The 18,420-nt window shown below is 40.3% G+C and overlaps 1 protein-coding gene across 1 annotated transcript; it reads right to left on the bottom strand.

Annotated features, from left to right (window-relative positions):
- Positions 1 to 231: 231 nt before the first annotated feature.
- Positions 232 to 6,578, bottom strand: LOC311003524 (CD276 antigen-like; the record flags this gene model as incomplete). The annotated part of the gene is made up of 5 exons (XM_083995291.1): positions 6,265 to 6,578; positions 6,026 to 6,159; positions 1,177 to 1,399; positions 618 to 935; positions 232 to 506 (listed from the first exon to the last, which is right to left on the bottom strand). The coding sequence occupies exons 1-5, from the start codon at positions 6,557 to 6,559 to the stop codon at positions 232 to 234; spliced, it is 1,245 nt and encodes a 414-aa protein (XP_083851417.1). The 5' UTR covers positions 6,560 to 6,578.
- Between the last annotated feature and the right edge of the window lie 11,842 nt (positions 6,579 to 18,420).

Below are 18,420 nucleotides of genomic sequence, written 5' to 3'. Positions count from 1 at the left end.
TCCAAACACTCTATGTAAGTGATTGCTGTTGGAAGATATAACTATTTAAGACTTATATTAACACAAATATATCACTTACTTCTGCTTTAACATGCTGTTTACAATGACTGAGGAAGTTAGATGCAACAGGGAAAACAGGTTATAACTTGACAGTGAATTTGTAAAAGTATACTCATCTTTGACAGACAGACAGACAGACCGACCGACCAGTTTTTGAGTGAAAGAACTTGCTCACTGACCGGGTGTAATTGTAAACAAAGTGACTTTCCTCCAGTGACTGCGAGTGCTGATGTTGCAGCTGTAGATCAGATCAGTATCTGAACGTATCAGAGAACCACTGATGTTGTAGAGCAGCTGCTCAGTCTCCTGGACTTTAGTTTGGTTCTTGAAGGTCACATTGGATGGAGGACTGGTGGACCAGGTGAGTTCAGGCTCAGGGTAGATCCCCTCTGAGCTGCAGGTGATGATGTCTCCAGCCTCCTGGAGGTCGACTTTAACCACTGGAGCTGAAAGAATTTCATAATTACTATGAATATTATGTCATATTTTCTAATGTACATTAAATGCACTGCATTAAGAAGAACAAAGACAAAACATTTACTGTGTGTTCCTCATACCGTCCACTTTCAGGTTGATGAATGACTCCTTGTTTCCTCTGATGGTGCTGGTGAAGCACTTGTATCTCCCCTGGTCCTGAACCTTCAGCCCTGTCAGCTGCAGTGAGGCGTTTCCTCTGGAGATCTGGTCCTGGAACAGTGATGTTCTGCCTCTGAAGCTCTGGTCCTGGAGTCCCAGCTGGTCTTGGTTGTCATAGTAGGAGTGGACAGGAGGCTCTCCAGCTGTCATCTGATTCCAGTGGACGACCACATCCTTGCCGCCCTGGAAGCTGCACGGTAAGATGCAGCTCTCCATGAAAACACAGGACACCTCAGTGTCTGTAACACAGGAGGTCACATCAAAAACCAAAAATATTAGTTTTATAATGTTTATCCCAATAATTGAGTGATAAATAAGCTGCTGAAACTCTGCTATCCCTTGAAAATATTTGCTTCTTTCATTATGATATTTTTTGGTTTGTTACAGGGCACAGATATCACAGATAACGGTTAATGCTGGTGTTTTTGTTGTTTTGATTGTTGTAGGGCACAGATATGACAGATAACAGCAGTTTCTCACTTGATGGTCCCTCATGTGGAGTTTCCTCTATCCTGAGGACAGTGTTGGTTACCAGCGTCTCCTCAGCATCTCTCAGTTCACAGGTGTATGTTCCCTCGTGATGTGAAGTTAAGTTCTGTAACATGAGGCTGCCTGACTCTGACACACCCTTCACCTGCTGCCTCCACTCCTCTGAGACTGTGTAGAGGACGTCAGCTCTGGTCTGATTCACAATCATCTGACTCTGGTTGAATCTCCAGGTGAAACCAGAGAAGTTGGTGTTTGAGGTGGAGCAGGGGATTGTTGCTTCATGGTGGGACACAGTGATAGAAGCTGAAATGATACAACACAGATAGATAGATAGATAGATAGATAGATAGATAGATAGATAGATAGATAGATAGATAGATAGATAGATAGATAGATAGATAGATAGATAGATAGATAGATAGATATTTGTTGCTACTTCATTCAATAATTTTCAAGCAAAAGTAACAGCATAAAGGTAACATTGATAACAGTCTGGCCACTGTTTTATGCTGCTATTGGAGATAATTATTCTTTCAACACAACGTAAATCATGAAAACAATAACTGTATCAGTCACAATTTAAGTGTAGCTTATATCTTGACTGGAATAAGATCAGACAGGCAGTGAACGCCTCACCTACCCTCTCTGGAAAGATGTAACACCCACAAGAAGGTTGTGATCATCAGACACGGGGTTCCCCCAACGCCTGCCATTGGCACATTAACTTAGAAAAATAAAAATTTAAAATTTAAATATGGCCATGGCAGTTAATCAGGACTGTGGTTACATAAAGGTAGAAGGACAGTGAAACATAATACTTTATCAATGTAATTCTTATTACCAACAATGAGTTAAATTCCCCCCTCCCCTATTTCTAATGTCATCATTCAGCTGTGCTGCCTGCAGAAGTAGAAAATTACTGAGTATTTACTCAGTAATATTCTGATTACTTCAATTTTTTTATTAGAATCGTATCAAACAACCCATTAATAAGGTAGTTACAGGTGGCTTCATTATTCTTTTTTTCTTCAATGACTCACCTGTCATAGAGATCAAAGAGACGAAGGACATCCAATATGTTATCCGCTTCCTTGTGAAACAAGCTGTTTGTGTCTCCACCTGTTGGTCTCTGTTCCCAGGAGAAAAGGGTGGGGCCTTAAAGGACAAGCAGCTACTACACTGCATGTATTTTATGTTTTTTTTAGGGAAAGGGACCACTGCCCTAGTTTGAGATAGCATATGTCTGTTGAGTCAGACAGAAAAATCAGTTCAGCAGCCTCATTACTCATCTTATTTTCCAGGCTAAGAGATTATGTTCTGACTGACTGATACTGCTAAAGTTTTAACACCCTCTGCTGGTCAGAAACTGAAAGCACTGATCAGCTGCTAGTAGAATCAATACAATAACACTTTAGTGAAAATACCATGTGTGTGTTTGGTCTGTAGCTTAAGTCATAACACAGAAACCATTTTTGTTTGTATCACAAAATCAAAAAAATGGGATTCACTCCTCATTCTTTGACTTATAGTTCAGGATGTTTATTATAGATATGTAAGTACATGGGAAATATCAGTCACAAAATAGTGATATACAAGTATTTTTTCTGTGACAAGATATCCAAACAGGACAAAAAAAACTGAAACATAACGACAGACTACACCACACTGTACCTGCACTGTAAGTAAATGTCTGAAAAGTTGGCAAAAATAAGAACTTGCAGTTCTTTGAGTACTGTTGTTAAAAACAACACTGGCAAGACAAAAAAAAAAACACTCAGCATTTTTGCTGTTGCACTTTGTATTGTATTGTACTTGTGGCTCTTCGGGTATTTTTACACATACTCCTGCTGCTGACTACTTCATTTCCTTTTGTAATTACCACTCCCTGCTAATAATACATTATGAGAATGAAGCGCGGCTGCTGAAACTAACTACTGCAAATGGTTCAGTGCAAGTCGCTATAACTAAAAGTCTGACTGGTTCTTCAAACACCCTGAAAACGTCTTTTCAGGTTTTTCCTCTGTTACATTCAATATTCATGACTGAATGAAGAAATAAGTACTGTTCAATTTCATAAACAAAAATCTGATAAAAAAAAAAAAAAAACTACATTTAACTGTGAATATTACTGAATTCTGATTGGTCAGCAGCAGAATTTTGTGACATCATATTTGTCCACTTTTAAACTATAGCAGAGATTAGGACAGAAACAGAGAGCCTGAAATCGGCCACATAAATGATCAAAATGTTCAAACTGTAACATAAAATGAACCCATCACCTGCAGAGGAAGAGGATACATTTCCAAGGAGTGTAAAGCTGCATTTTAATATTGTCTTAAGCCTTCATCTTTATTTGTTAGTACCATCATAGTAGAACAAAACATGGTAAATAACCCGAAGCCAAACCGACTGGTGAATTATGTTTGTTACAGAGCTGAATCTGTTCCTGTCTCTTGTGTGAAGTTTTGCATTATAAATTATTTGAGAAGAAAAAATATATACAATGATGTTTGTTCAGTGTTTAAATATTGCAGTGGGCATGAATAACAAATAAATGTACAGTTTGTTATAAACAGAAAGGTAATATACACAAATAAATCAATATGGGCCAGCTTTGTGAATGCAAGTAGATGGGTTAGTGGAGTGAAGAAGAAAAGAGTGAAAGAGGGATCATTTAGTGCAAAGAAAGGTCAAGTGGTAAAGCATCCAGAGTGCAGGTTGTTACAGTCAGACTGGTGTTGTTCAGTCTGATGGCTGTTGGAATGATTGACCTGCAGTGCTTCGTCTTGCACCGCAGATGCAGCAGTCTGTTGCTGAAGGAGCTGCTTAGATCTTCCATCAACCGTGAGTGATGCCAGTTTGGCCAAGATCCTCCTCTCACCCACCTCTGACCAGCCTGTTCAGTCTCTTCCTGTCCCTCTCTGAGCTTCCATTGCTCCAGCAGACCAAGGATGGCATAAGCCAGCAGTGTCCTTACTAGTGTCTTACACACACTAAAGGATCTCAGTCTTCTCATTAGGTGGAGACAACTCTGGACCTTCTTGTACAGGGAATCTGTGTTGTGTGTTGTCGAAGTGAACACCCAGGTATTCGTACTCTTCCATGATCTCAATATCCTTGGATGGTGTGAAGTGTCCTTCATTAATTAGCAGGAGAGAGACATGCTCATCAATGTTTCTCTGTATGTGAACGTTACATTTGAGCAAAAATGGATGATAACTGTTTTCGGAGAAACTTGATGGCACTGTTTGTGTTTAATCCAGGGCCCTGTTGTTTGAAACCTAGATACAGTAAGGGATTAAACTGGGATATGTTGGTTATCCTGGCTTAATTTAGCCTCAAATCTGTTGTTTGAAAGCAGGTTAAATTTATCCTGGTCAAGTCACCATGGCGATTTATTCTCTGCAGCTATCCTGCTCCAGACCTAACAGCCAGGCTTAGTTGATTCTGTTGTCTGATCAGAAAACAATCTGTTTCATACAGTTATTCCATGCTCTTGTACATATTGGCCTGATTTCTAAACAAACAAAAAACATTAACAATAATCAAAAAACATGAAACATTTACAATATATATTTGAACTTGATGAGGCATTTGAAATATTAAAGGTCTACTTACATTTGCTGACTGCTGTTTTATCTCTGTTGACCTGTGAGATGTTCAGAGTAAAACACCAATAGAAACAGTACAGTAAATGGATTAATAAAGTGTAACCAAATGCAATTTTACCTGGTTTTCTTTTACAATACAGTAGCCAGACAGCTACCACTGCAACACCAACACCAACTACAACCACCCCTCCTATAATGCCCCCAACAATGGTTGAAATGTCTGAAACAGAAAAAGAGTCAGTGACTCACATCATTGTGTTTTTGTTGTTTTGATTGTTACAGGTCACAGATATAATAACAGTTTCTCACTTGATTGTCCCTCAGGTGGACTTTCTATGCTGAGGACAGTGTTGGTTACCAGCGTCTCCTCAGCATCTCTCAGTTCACAGGTGTATGTTCCCTCGTGATGTGAAGTTAAGTTCTGTAACATGAGGCTGCCTGACTCTGACACACCCTTAACCTGCTGCCTCCACTCCTCTGAGACTGTGTAGAGGACGTCAGCTCTGGTCTGAGTCAGGATCATCTGACTCTGGTTGAATCTCCAGAGGAGACTGAAGCCTGTGAGGGAGGTGTTTGAGGTGGAGCAGGGGATTGTTGCTCCATGATAGGACACAGTGACAGAAGCTGAAATGATACAACACAGAAACAAACATGAACATTTCAAGTTTTCATTTCCAGTTTCAGTCACCAGTTTCTGGTAAGAATCACACCTGGCTCACTCAAGCTGCTGTTGATCGTAGTCTAACAGTGTGGGGGATATTCTCTCTGCACTTTGGGCCTCTCAACATCAGTCAGACACAGACTGAATGCCACACAGCCTATCAGATTATTTCATTGAACACGTGTAGCATGAAATGTTCTACTTTAAGGAAAGTAGAACATTACATTTGCACCACATTTTTTGAGTGAAAGTAGGAAAATGAAGGAAAATGTATTTATATAGCACCTTTCACAGACAACAGTCACAAGGTGCTGTACACGATCAGTCAACATTTGACCGACAGGGAGACAATCAGCAAGAACGACAACAACAACAATGCAGAGTAACAATCAGCAATACATTGGTTACAGTGCAAAAGAGTAGTAGCCTACTTGTACTGACCTGGTGTAAACAAAGTGACTCTCCTCCAGCTACTGCGAGTGCCGATGTTGCAGCTGTAGATCAGATCAGTATCTGAACGTATCAGAGAACCACTGATGTTGTAGAGCAGCTGCTCAGTCTCCTGGACTTTAGTTTGGTTCTTGAAGGCCACATTGGATGGAGGACTGATGGACCAGGTGAGTTCAGGCTCAGGATAGATCCCCTCTGAGCTGCAGGTGATGATGTCTCCAACCTGCTGGAAGTTGACTTCAACCACTGGAGCTGAAATAAAATTGTATGAATATGACATGTGTGTTCTAATCTAAATGTATCCTGATTTGCATGAAAAATAACAAAGACAAAAACGTTACTGCGTGTTTCTCGTACCATCCACTTTCAGGTTGATGAATGACTCCTTGTTTCCTCTGATGGTGCTGGTGAAACACTTGTATCTCCCCTGGTCCTGAACCTTCACCCCTGTCAGCTGCAGTGAGGCGTTTCCTCTGGAGATCTGGTCTTTGAACAGTGATGTTCTGCCTCTGAAGCTCTGGTCCTGGAGTCCCAGCTGGTCTTGGTTGTGGTAGTAGGAGTGGACATGAAGGTGTCCAGCTGTCACCTCCATCCAGTGGACGACCACATCCTTGCCACCCTGGAAGCTGCACTGTAAGATGCAGCTCTCCATGAAAACACAGGACACCTCAGAGTCTGTAACACAGGAGGTTCAGAGCTTGTTTATTAGAAACTTGCATCAAAAAAAAAAAAAAAAAACACATTCAAATGATTCCCTGTATGCAAATATGCAAGTATGCAATCAAGTTTCACCTGACAGAATGAGGCATAATGTCCAAATAAGTCTTAAATAAGCCACTGAGACTCTATTACTGTTAGGAAGAAGAGGTCTGCCCATACACATTGAAACAGGCTTTTTAGTGGCCTGCTTTATTAAATATTAAATTAAATATTCAATAGTAAAACAACCTGTTTAAAAGAAAATCAATTCTAGCCTATTTTATGCTACATTTGAGGAAAATTATTCTTTCAACACAGTGTAACAAATTAAAACACTGAAAGTATCAATTACAGTTTTAACATATTTTATATCAGTGAACGCCACACTCACCCTCTCTGGAAAGCGTTAACATGCACAGGAAGGTTGTGATCTTCAAACCCGTCATCGGCACATTATCTTGAAAAAACAACTGAAAGCTATGATAGTTTAACATTGTTAACATTGACAAGACATACTCACGTCATAAATCATGCCACACATAAATGGGCTGCTACATAGGAGCTTTTTCTAAATTAAGGGTTGTTGCTTTTTGAATGTTATTGAATAAAATTCCCAATAAAAAAATCCCAAATAATGTAAAAGCACAGTTTTTCAAATCAAGCTAGCAGGACAAATTATTGTGTGACATGGTTATGGTGTCAGCTTATCGGAATTAGGGTCATTAATTAAAAAAACAAAAACAAAAAACCACAAACAGTTACAGTAACCAAAATGTTATAGGTTATTACCAACAGGAAACACCTGCTTGATTGATTTTTATGACACCATAGTCACTGTAGTGTCAAATAGGCTACCTACATATTCCTAATCTATGTGTGACCTTTGAATCTCTTGATTTTATGTTTAAAACTTTGCTTGATTTGTTTACTGCTGTGGTCTTTTATTTTTGTTACTGAGATGAGATCTCCCTTATAAACCTCTTCGGGTTTTTTAATCTCACCTGCACATACTGTAGGGGAGAGTGGGGTAATTTGTGCCATGGGGCCCCTGTTATCTCGAAAACCATAGAAGAAGTTGGTCATGTGACCACATATTTTTGAAGGGGCATCCATTTCACTCATCCTATCAAGAAGGGAGACACATGGCTGGAGAGGAGAGCACATTATGTTCAAAAAACAAGTTTTTGCCCTCCAAAGTAAAATTTCTATGATCAAGGTTTTTTGATTGCCGTGTTTGAACAATTATAGATAACTTTGAAAACAGTTCACACATGTTTTAGTGCCTTATTAAGTTACACCATGAGTCTATACAGTTAGCATGATGCCAGCTCAAAACAGCTGGGGAATCCTTTTTTCTCAAAATGCTGGGCTTGGGGTAATTTGTGCCAAAGGGCCTGGGTTAAGTTGTGCCAGTGGCAGTGCTGTCTGTGTATAGGAGAAACATGGCAGTGGGCACGGATTTGCTTGAAACTTACGTAACATGTGTGATGGGGGACCGCCCCTGAACACACCTGCCCAGTCTGGTTGTGCTCGTAGCCTGGTGGATGAACAAAACATTGCGTTTCTTTGCGCCACAGCCCCCAGCGTGCCTCAGGCCTCCGCAACTGCATGGGGACACGCGAGGGCCCAATCATCGCCGCTTCCGGCTTTAATTTTGTATTGAATGTCTTGCCTTTACATAGCATTATCATTGAGATTAAAATGATCTGTTTTACTTCAATTATCAATGGCACAATTTACCCCAGTGTATTCTCTCTAATGGCACAACTTACCCTGCACCGGGGCAAGTTGTGCCACAAAACCACTTTTTTTCCCCAAAGCTATATTTCTGAAACAGTTTATTTAAGATTCAAAGTGATTGTTCCCAGGGATGCACAACATCCTAAACTATATGTACATATTTTAGTTGGGGGCATTATTATAATCCCCTTGCTTTAAAGGCAATTTAAGTAAAAATTGGCACTACTTACCCCTCTCTCCCCTACTATATTTAAATTATTTTTGATTGCTTATAATTTCCCTCTTACATGCTACACTCCTACTACAGCACATCAAGCAGCAGCTAGTGACACGATGTTTTGACATTACAGTGGCAGCTAATTGGATATTTTTCCCAATTAAAAATCATTAACATTAGGAAATGGCGCAAAATGAGTTGTTCAATTATAACACGTAGCACTAGCAGCCCGTATAAAAGGAGTCTATTAAACTATGCAGCACGCTTCACTCCCCGCTCCCTGGCTACCCACAGGACGGGAGGTGGCAGGTGTCAATTCCGACTTCCGAGTTTTGATGGCAGCAAAGCTGTAAACAGCACGCGCCACAGTGCCACGACCAACGCAACGCCTCACCAACAGCTGCACACACACAGCATTTCCCCATCTCTCTCTCTCTCTCTCTCTCCCGCCGCCTCCTCGTCCCCACCACCTGACACAGGTGTGTCTGATTACCCCTCAACACAGGTGAACATCATCAGTCATTAATTACCCCTCACGTGGACACACAACAATCGCTCAGTCACTCACCTGTTATGACGCACTAAGCAGATGCAGATGGTGCAGCAGTGAGAACAGATGCAGATGGCAGCAGTGAGAGCAGATAGGACTTTCCGCGTTTCAGCTTCCTATTTAGAATCACGTTTCCTGTTGTCACTTGGTTTAGTGTAAAAAAAACAAAAAAAAAACAGTCACTGAGTTCTTCAGCATGAAAACATTGCTTTGCTTTGCATGTGTCAGAAAATGTGGAGTTTAGCGACAATTAAGTTTACCGGCAAATAACAACTGTTCTTCTGCACCGCAATTTGAGATCTAAATATCTGCCAGTCTGCTAGAAAAAGCACATGGACTATAATATAACTGTTTTGGTTTGGTTTGGTTTTTTCATGTTATTTTCCTGACGGTCTGATGTGCCATCTGCTGGCGAGACACTGACAACACAGCTCATCTGTTAGGACACAATCAAAAGCACTTGAGAAAAAAAAATCCATACAATTATTAAATGGAAATAATCTTTATTTTTCTAAAGATAAATAAGTTAACTGGTTTACCATATGAGATATAGAGGGCCACACGGCCTACTGGTATATATCATATTGAAACGGACCTCCCTCCCCCCTGGACTGGGCCAGTAGCCACGTTACTGTGGGCCAGTGACAGCCGATGTTCCCACAAAGGTACCGACCGATTTTCAGCTTTTTGCTCCATGTTAGTTCTTTGGTGAATCAGCCCAATTGCTCAGCGGCCAAATGGGAAAACTCTTGGTATCCATGATGGCAACTCTGCCCCTGAATGAACATCGGACACGTTTACTCCTCCCCACATAGAGGCATCATTTGGGGGGCTGGATTCATAGGCTGAAGTTCACTGTAAACAAAATGAAATCACTTTCAGCATAGATTAAGGTAAAACTATCCCTTTTTTAAAAGCAGCCTATTTACATCTTCTTTACAATTAGAGATGCTTATAGGCTAGAGTCTAAAAAAATCATACGATAAACAAAAAGGAAATCAATTAATAGTGTAACCAAACTGTTATTTTACCTATTCCTGCAGCAACAACAACTGCAATCACCCCTGCTATAATGCCCCCAACACTGGTTGAATTGTCTGAAACAGAAAAAGGATCAGTTAGTGAATTAGTCCACATGATGGTGTTTTTGTTGTTTTGATTGTTGCAGGGGACAGATATGACAGATAACAGCAGTTTCTCACTTGATGGTCCCTGTGGATTGTCCTCTATCCTGAGGACAGTGTTGGTTATCAGCGTCTCCTCAGCATCTCTCAGTTCACAGGTGTATGTTCCCTCATGATGTGAAGTTAAGTTCTGTAGCATGAGGCTGCCTGACTCTGACACACCCTTCACCTGCTGCCTCCACTCCTCTGAGACTGTGTAGAGGACGTCAGCTCTGGTCTGAGTCAGGATCACCTGACTGTGGTTGAATCTCCAGGTGAGACCAGAGAAGTTGGTGTTGGAGGTGGAGCAGGGGATTGTTGCTTCATGGTAGGACCCACTGTTAGACGCTACTGTATATATAATTTAAAACAGAAACACACAATCATCCTTCCATCCATACCACTTATTAATGCAGGATTGCTATGGGGCTGGAGCTAATCCCAGCTGACATAGGGTGAGGGTGGGGTGCACATGGCCAGTCTATAGTGGCATGCAAAGGTTTGGGCACCCTGCAAATTTTTTGATTTACTGAATGCATCGGTGATCCTGTTTTCCCTATCTGATTCTAACAATAACTAGCGAGTGTTGACAGGCATTATGGCCTCTATACACTGTGTGACTTCTAATGTGAACAGCTGAACAAGTGAAAGATTAAATGATCTCCAAAAGGCATGAAGTTAAACATGAAACACTATTTTACAGTATTTTGAGCAATGTCAGTGCATTATTTTTGTTGAGTGAAAAAGGGAAAGCAATGCCCTGCAAAAGAATGGGAAACCCAGGAGACTTGAGCTCTCAGATAACTTTGACTAAGTTATCAGACAAGATATTTACTGTTTGCACACTGTGATAGTTGGCAGGGGGAGGGGGCAAATGCAAGTCCATTTACCATTACCTGGTGTAAACACAGTGACTCTCCTCCAGTTACTGCGAGTGCTGATGTTGCAGCTGTAGATCAGATCAGTATCTGAACGTATCAGAGAACCACTGATGTTGTAGAGCAGCTGTTCAGTCTCCTGAACTTTAGTTTGGTTCTTGAAGGCCACATTGAATGGAGGACTGGTGGACCAGGTGAGTTCAGGCTCAGGGTAGATCCCCTCTGAGCTGCAGGTGATGATGTCTCCAACCTGCTGGAGGTCGACTTTAACCACTGGAGCTGAAACAATTAGATTTTTATACAATGTCATATTTTGTAATGTACATTAATTGCATTGCAAAGAACAATCACAAATACATTTACTGTGTGTTTCTCGTACCGTCCACTTTCAGGTTGATGAATGTCTCCTTGTTTCCTGTGATGGTGCTGGTGAAGCACTTGTATCTCCCCTGGTCCTGAACCTTCACCCCTGTCAGCTGCAGTGAGGCGTTTCCTCTGGAGATCTGGTCCAGGAACAGTGATGTTCTGCCTCTGAAGCTCTGGACCTGGAGTCCCAGCTGGTCTTGGTTGTGGTAGTAGGAGTGGACATAAAGGTCTCCTTCTGTCCCCTGAGTCCAGTGGACGATCACATCAGCCCCGGCCTGGAAGCTGCACGGTAAGATGCAGCTCTCCATGAAAACACAGGACACCTCAGAGTCTGTAACACAGGAGGTTCAGAGCTTGTTCATGAGAAACTCTCATCAAAAAACAAAGATTTAGTTGTTGTTTATCCCACTAATTATACGGCACATTTGGCATTTAGGAAACTTAACTAAAATAAATCTATCTCTAATCAATAACACTGAGAATAAACCTGACAGAATGAGACATTTGTATCCAACTGAGTATTAAGCTACTGAAACTCTGTTATACCTCAGTTACTTTTGGGAAGAAGATATCTGCTCTCACTCTAAAAGCTGTTTAATCGTGTGTTTTATTCTGAAGTGGATTAAAACATTCATAAGTAAAACAGCCCGATGAAAAGATAATTGACTGTCTGTTTTATGTTGCTGGTGAAGAATATTCTTTCACCACCATGTACCACACAGAAACAAGAAATGTAACTGTTACATTTATACATGGTTTATATCCTGACTGGAATAACATCGAACAGGCAGTGAAAAGCCTCACTTACCTCCTTTGGAAAGAGTTGACATCCATAAGAAGGTTGTGACCAAACACAGGGTGACCTCACTGCCCATCATCGTCCTGTTAAACTTCAGGAAACAAAGGTGAAATATGAAAATGGAGACACTGGACATTGGAGACGTGTTCACCAACAGTCACAAATCACCACCAACAATGAGAACATTTACTCAAATACACTTTTATATAGGCTATTAATACTGATGTATCATCATCTATTAAACCACTCAGCTCAATTTTTATTTTAATTTCAATTACTCACCTATCATAGAGGCGAAGCAGATCCAGAGGTTGACTTCCCGGATTTGATTCTGTTCCTGGGAGACTGCAGGGACAAACATTACATGTCCAAACCTGTTTGCATTTCTCAACATTAAGTTGTTCAAGCTGCAGATTGAGATCAGTGGTTCACTGGCAATAACTCATCCAAAGTTTTGTAGAAAACCAAAGACAAAAAAAAAAAAAAAAAAAAGAGAGAAAAAGGAATGCAACTATTCATTCTAATGACAAGAAACTAAACCTCTGCATTAATAAACATCCTGTGTAACTTGTTTTAGAGACTAAAATAGCATTGCATACCTGAGGAAAGGAAGGGGCTTTAAGGTAGGCTAAATGAACTACAAATTAAAGAGCGGCCCTTTTTTCATAATTTGTTTTTTTCTATCTTGTAATTATCTTCCATGGGATTTACATGAAGATGTATTATGTGTTGTTAACAAACGGGCAGTGCAGATACAGTGACAGAAAAGGTTCATACAGGTTTTTCATTCAGTCCTTGTGTGACTGACAGACTGATGAGGTTACAGCGCCCTCTGCTGGTTGGAGACTGAAAACACTGCTCATCTGATGTCTGTAAAATCAAAACATTTGAGAAAAATATCCAATTTAATGAGCTGAAGTCGTTACTCCTTTAACCTGTAGTCCAGGGTACTTTTATTATGTACATGTAAAATATCAAACACACAAACAGTGAAGTACAAGAGCTTCCTGTCCCCTTTAAAGGGACAACGAGGAGTTTCTATTCGGTTATAAAAAAGTCTCACGTTAATGTGGATGAATCTCCGCTACCCACACTTGTTAATGGGCCCATTTTCGATAAATATATCGTTCTGTCTCTATCGTTATTTTGTTATTATTAGTGGTGGCGGAGATGCTGGTCGAGCCGACCAGCGTTTTTTACTTTCGGTTTCGCAACGAGTCATGAGAATAACGCAGCTGAATCGCCGTTTATGGTCGGAACTACAACGGTATGTGAACCTCTTTGAACCTCTGACTTTAATTCTTGATGAATGAAAACATGAGTCCGTCTTGCGCCGGTCAAAAGAATTTTACGGTGCGCGCGGAGGCTCATAAATGTAGTGTGAAAACGCTTCGCTTTTCCAAAACTCCTCGTTGTCCCTTTAATACAAATAGGACAAAAGAAGAGCATTTATAGGTTTTCGGTAAAGAGGGCAAAACAACAACAACAAAAGGTTAACTGAACTGCCTGTCAGTACAAAAACACCACACAGACTTCACAGTCCACCAAGCACCTCTGCACAACATCTGTAGCTGCAGCAGGTGTTACCAGGTTCACTCAGCAGCTAGTTGCCCTGGATTCAATTATGTAGCCTCAGTCATGAGTGAACTGACCTGGCAACCCCACAATGAAACATAGATGTTGGAGATACAAACAGAAACATGTAACTGCTCCCAAAATTACCTAATACACCACACTGTATGAAGTAATTGTCTGAAAAGTGGAATGAGATTTTTTTTCTTCTTTAAACACTGTTAAAAACGATCTCTAACAAACAAGCTCTAAACAGTGGCAGAAACTCTCCAATTTCTCAGAGTCATTGCTTTAAATGAACCTAAGCTGCATTTCTGCTGTTTCAGTTTGTGGAGTTAAAACTGATAAATGTGTGTTTTCTGAAATGTGGCTCTGATGTTGCAAATGGTCCAGCCCGAGTCACTAAATGTCAGACTGTTCTTTCAAACACCCTGATAACCTCTCTTCAATTCAAACCCCCCCCCCCCCCCCCCCCCCCCAAAACAAAAAAACAAAAACACAACAACAACAAAAAAAAAACCTGAAGTTTTAAAAAAGAAAATCTGAAAAAATAAGCTATGTATATTTCTGAATTCTGATTGGTCAGCAGATTACCTAGACATCATATTTTACCCCCCTTCAAACAAGCAGAGGATATAAAGAGATAGGTTATAAGATAAAAACAGAGCACCTGAGGTCTGTCACATAAATCATCAAAAACCCCAAGGGGTGTAAAGCAGCATTTTAATATTTTCTTCAGCCTTCATCTCTATTTGTTAGCACCAGGCTAGAACAAAATATTATTAATAACCTGACAGACAGTTTAAAGCCAAACTGACTATTAATGTATATGACAATAATGTATTGTAACAGAGCTGCCTCTCTTCCTGTTCCTCTGTCTGTGAATTATTTTATTCGTCCTTCTTTCTTCACTGTTCAGTCTGAGTGAATTACCAGGACATGTGATAGAGCAGAAACATGTTGTTCTTCTTGAGCTGGAGTCTGTCTCCTTCAAAAACCTCTGCAGAGCTGTAGAGTAGAAACAGTGCAGAGTGAAGTGTCCTTCATTAATCAGCGGGAGAGAGACGTGTTCACCAAAGTCTCCACCATATTGAACTAAAGGTTTCCTGTTTGTGAAAGTTACTCAGAGGAAAAATGGATGAAAATCTTTTGCTCAGAATTTGACGACACAGTTTGTGTTTATTCTTCTTCATCAATTCTCATCGTTGAGGCATGTCACTGCAAACAAACAATGAAATGAAATTCAGCATCAAATACATCAGGTAGAATCAAAACTATCTCTCATTTATTCTTCTAACATCAACAGAATAACACAAACCATCACAGTGATCATGTTTCCTTCAGTTTGAATATTTCATCTAATGTCTGGGACACCAGTTTATTACAAACTAGATTCCAACTGAGGGGAACAGGTTCAATTGATATGTTTATGTATTTATAAATCTAAGTGCTTTTGAAAATGACGTTGGAAATTAGATACAGAAATAGCAAAAAGGATGCATTGGTAATATGAAAGGTCTACTCACATTGACTGAGGCCTGTTGTATCTCTGTTGACCTGAGAGATGTTCAGAGTCAAAGAAACGTCATCATTACAAACAACAAACAGGAAATTGAGTAATTAAGTGTAACCAAAATGTTATTTTACCTTGTCTTCTTCTATAGTACAGCACCAGGACCACCACTACTATCACTGCAACAACAACAACAGCTACCACCCCTATAATGACTCGCTCATTGGCTGAATCGCCTGAAACCGAAAAAGGATCGGTTACTTGAACTGCTCCACATCATGATATTTTTGTTGTTTTGATTGTTGCAGGTCACAGATATTACAGATAGCAGTTTCTCACTTGACTTGACTCTCACCTGAACTTTCCTCTATCCTGAGGACAGTGTTGGTTATCAGCGTCTCCTCAGCATCTCTCAGTTCACAGGTGTATGTTCCCTCATGATGTGAAGATAAGTCCTGTAGCATGAGGCTGCCTGACTCTGACACACCCTTCACCTGCTGCCTCCACTCCTCTGAGACTGTGTAGAGGACGTCAGCTCTGGTCTGATTCAGGATCATCTGACTCTGGTTGAATCTCCATATGAGGCCAGAGAAGTTGGTGTTTGAGGTGGAGCAGGGGAGTGTTGCTGTTTGTAATTTATTGATAGGAGCTGAAATGATACACAGACACACACAATTTATTTTCAAAGTCACACAAACTGTGGAAAATAACTGAGTAGGTCTTGAGCAAAAGTACTTGGTAACCTGCTCCTGGTTTAAACAAAGTGGCTCTCCTCCAGTTACTGCGAGTGCTGATGTTGCAGCTGTAGATCAGATCAGTATCTGAACATATCAGAGAACCACTGATGTTGTAGAGCAGCTGTTCAGTCTCCTGGACTTTAGTTTGGTTCTTGAAGGCCACATTGGATGGAGGACTGGTGGACCAGGTGAGTTCAGGCTCAGGGTAGATCCCCTCTGAGCTGCAGGTGATGATGTCTCCAACCTGCTGGAGGTCGACTTTAACCACTGGAGCTGCAACCAAAACAAACTTTATTTGCTTTATATATAGTTGTTTGATATAAAAAAAGGCAATGTGCAGGGTAACTGTTGCTCAACTGTTACACAACACATTACCACTTTATATCACAGAGAGAGAGAGATAAATGTATCATTTATTACACAGAACAATATACGTATTCCCTTGCAGTTGTTCATTTAACTACTCTAGGCCTCACTCTATGGTGTAATGTGTGTCTTCTTGTTTTGATAAACATTTTTAGGTCGGTCCTGACTTGATATTTAATAGTAGAATTAAATGAGATTAAAATGTTTCACTGAAGCGGATTCACAAATTACAGGCTCCATGTTATGTAGCAGTGGTGTCAATGGCGCACCAACACCTGGACACATAGACCATATTCTATGTTATTAGTTTGGAATATGTATGTCTATTATTTGTAACTCCACTATCTTCTACATGTTTATGACAATGACAAACAATGCTCAGACCTTTGAACACAAACTGAACATTATAACTTTGTTAAAGCAGGACTCCCTGCAGTGTTGTATTAGATTGCATCAGTCTGTGTCTCGTACCATCCACATTCAGGTTGATGAATGACTCATTGTTTCCTCTGATGGTGCTGGTGTAGCATTTGTATCTCCCCTGGTCCTGGACCTTCACCCCTGTCAGCTGCAGTGAGGCGTTTCCTCTGGAGATCTGGTCCTTGAACAGTGATGTTCTGCCACTGAAGCTCTGGACCTGGAGTCCCAGCTGGTCTTGGTTGTAGTAGTAGGAGTGGACAGGAAGGTTTCCAGCTTTTACCTGAACCCAGTGGATGACTTCATCAGTGACGCTCTGGAAGCTGCACGGTAAGATGCAGCTCTCCATGAAAACACAGGACAGTGTCTGTGTCAGCTCAGTATCTGTAACATCAGATGAAGACACATCTGTTAAAGTTCATTTCAGGTACAAAAGCAGCTGAATCCACCCTGAATACTGATAAGTCTTTCTAAATCAGTCAGACATTTAACTCTATTTCTTGTCATTTGTGGTAAATAGTTCCAAACCAACTTGCATCAGTGTAAAGTTGACAGGGTTGAGTTGTTTCTTCTAAAAAATCTAATGTGACAATTTGTGTCAAACTTGTGTCAAATAACCACTACGCACCTATGTAAAACACTCTCTATATATAACCTGAACAATCCCTTTCATTTTTTTCTAATACATATTAACCCCCTCAATAGATACAATTAGTAATGAATATAACATTCATTGTCCTTGCAAAACAATGTTGTTCTGCAAATACAGTCCACATCACTGAAAACAAACACATAGTACAGTAGGTTATATTATCATTTGCACTGATAACCTGGATGAGCTCAGGTTTCAGTCTGTGTGTCTGTGGTTCAAATGTGCCCCAGCAGGTTCTGTAGGATCAAAGTAATGACTAATCTTTATGTAAAACATTTAATCTCAATTATTATCTGATGTAAAAATCAGTTTGTTTTGACTTTGACTCTTAACAGTTTTACGACATCTTTGTTTTTTGTATCTTCGTGTAGACGTTACACGTGATGTTCAGTTAGACCTCAGTGAGTCTTTATGCAGCAAATACAGTTTGAGTGAATAAAACCAGCAGGTGGTCAACAAAAAATAATCAAATTAGTCTCTAGAATCCTCATTCAAATCCAGTCTACTAATTAATGTGTTGACATGGCAGATTTGTTTTCTGTGACTCTGATGTAATCAGGAATTTGAAGCATTTGTCACAAACATTTCTCAGCAGCAGGTTGGACTAAGCTATGACGTATGATTACTTTAATAACCTGGTGGAAAACGAAAGTGTAGCTCAGGTTTCACTACTCAACTTTAATTGTGCCCCAGCAGGTTCTGTAGGATTAAAAAAATGTAAAACATTTCATGTAAACATCTCAATTGTTTTCTGATGTAAAAATCTGTTTGTTTTGACCTTAACTCTTGACATTTGACCTCAGTTTCAGGACATCTTTGTTTTTTTGTATCTATGTGTATATGT

The sequence above is a fragment of the Trachurus trachurus genome (assembly GCF_905171665.1).
Source record: "Trachurus trachurus genome assembly, chromosome: 20".
Lineage (NCBI taxonomy): Eukaryota > Metazoa > Chordata > Actinopteri > Carangiformes > Carangidae > Trachurus > Trachurus trachurus.
This window is presented reverse-complemented; position numbering and strand designations above follow the sequence as displayed.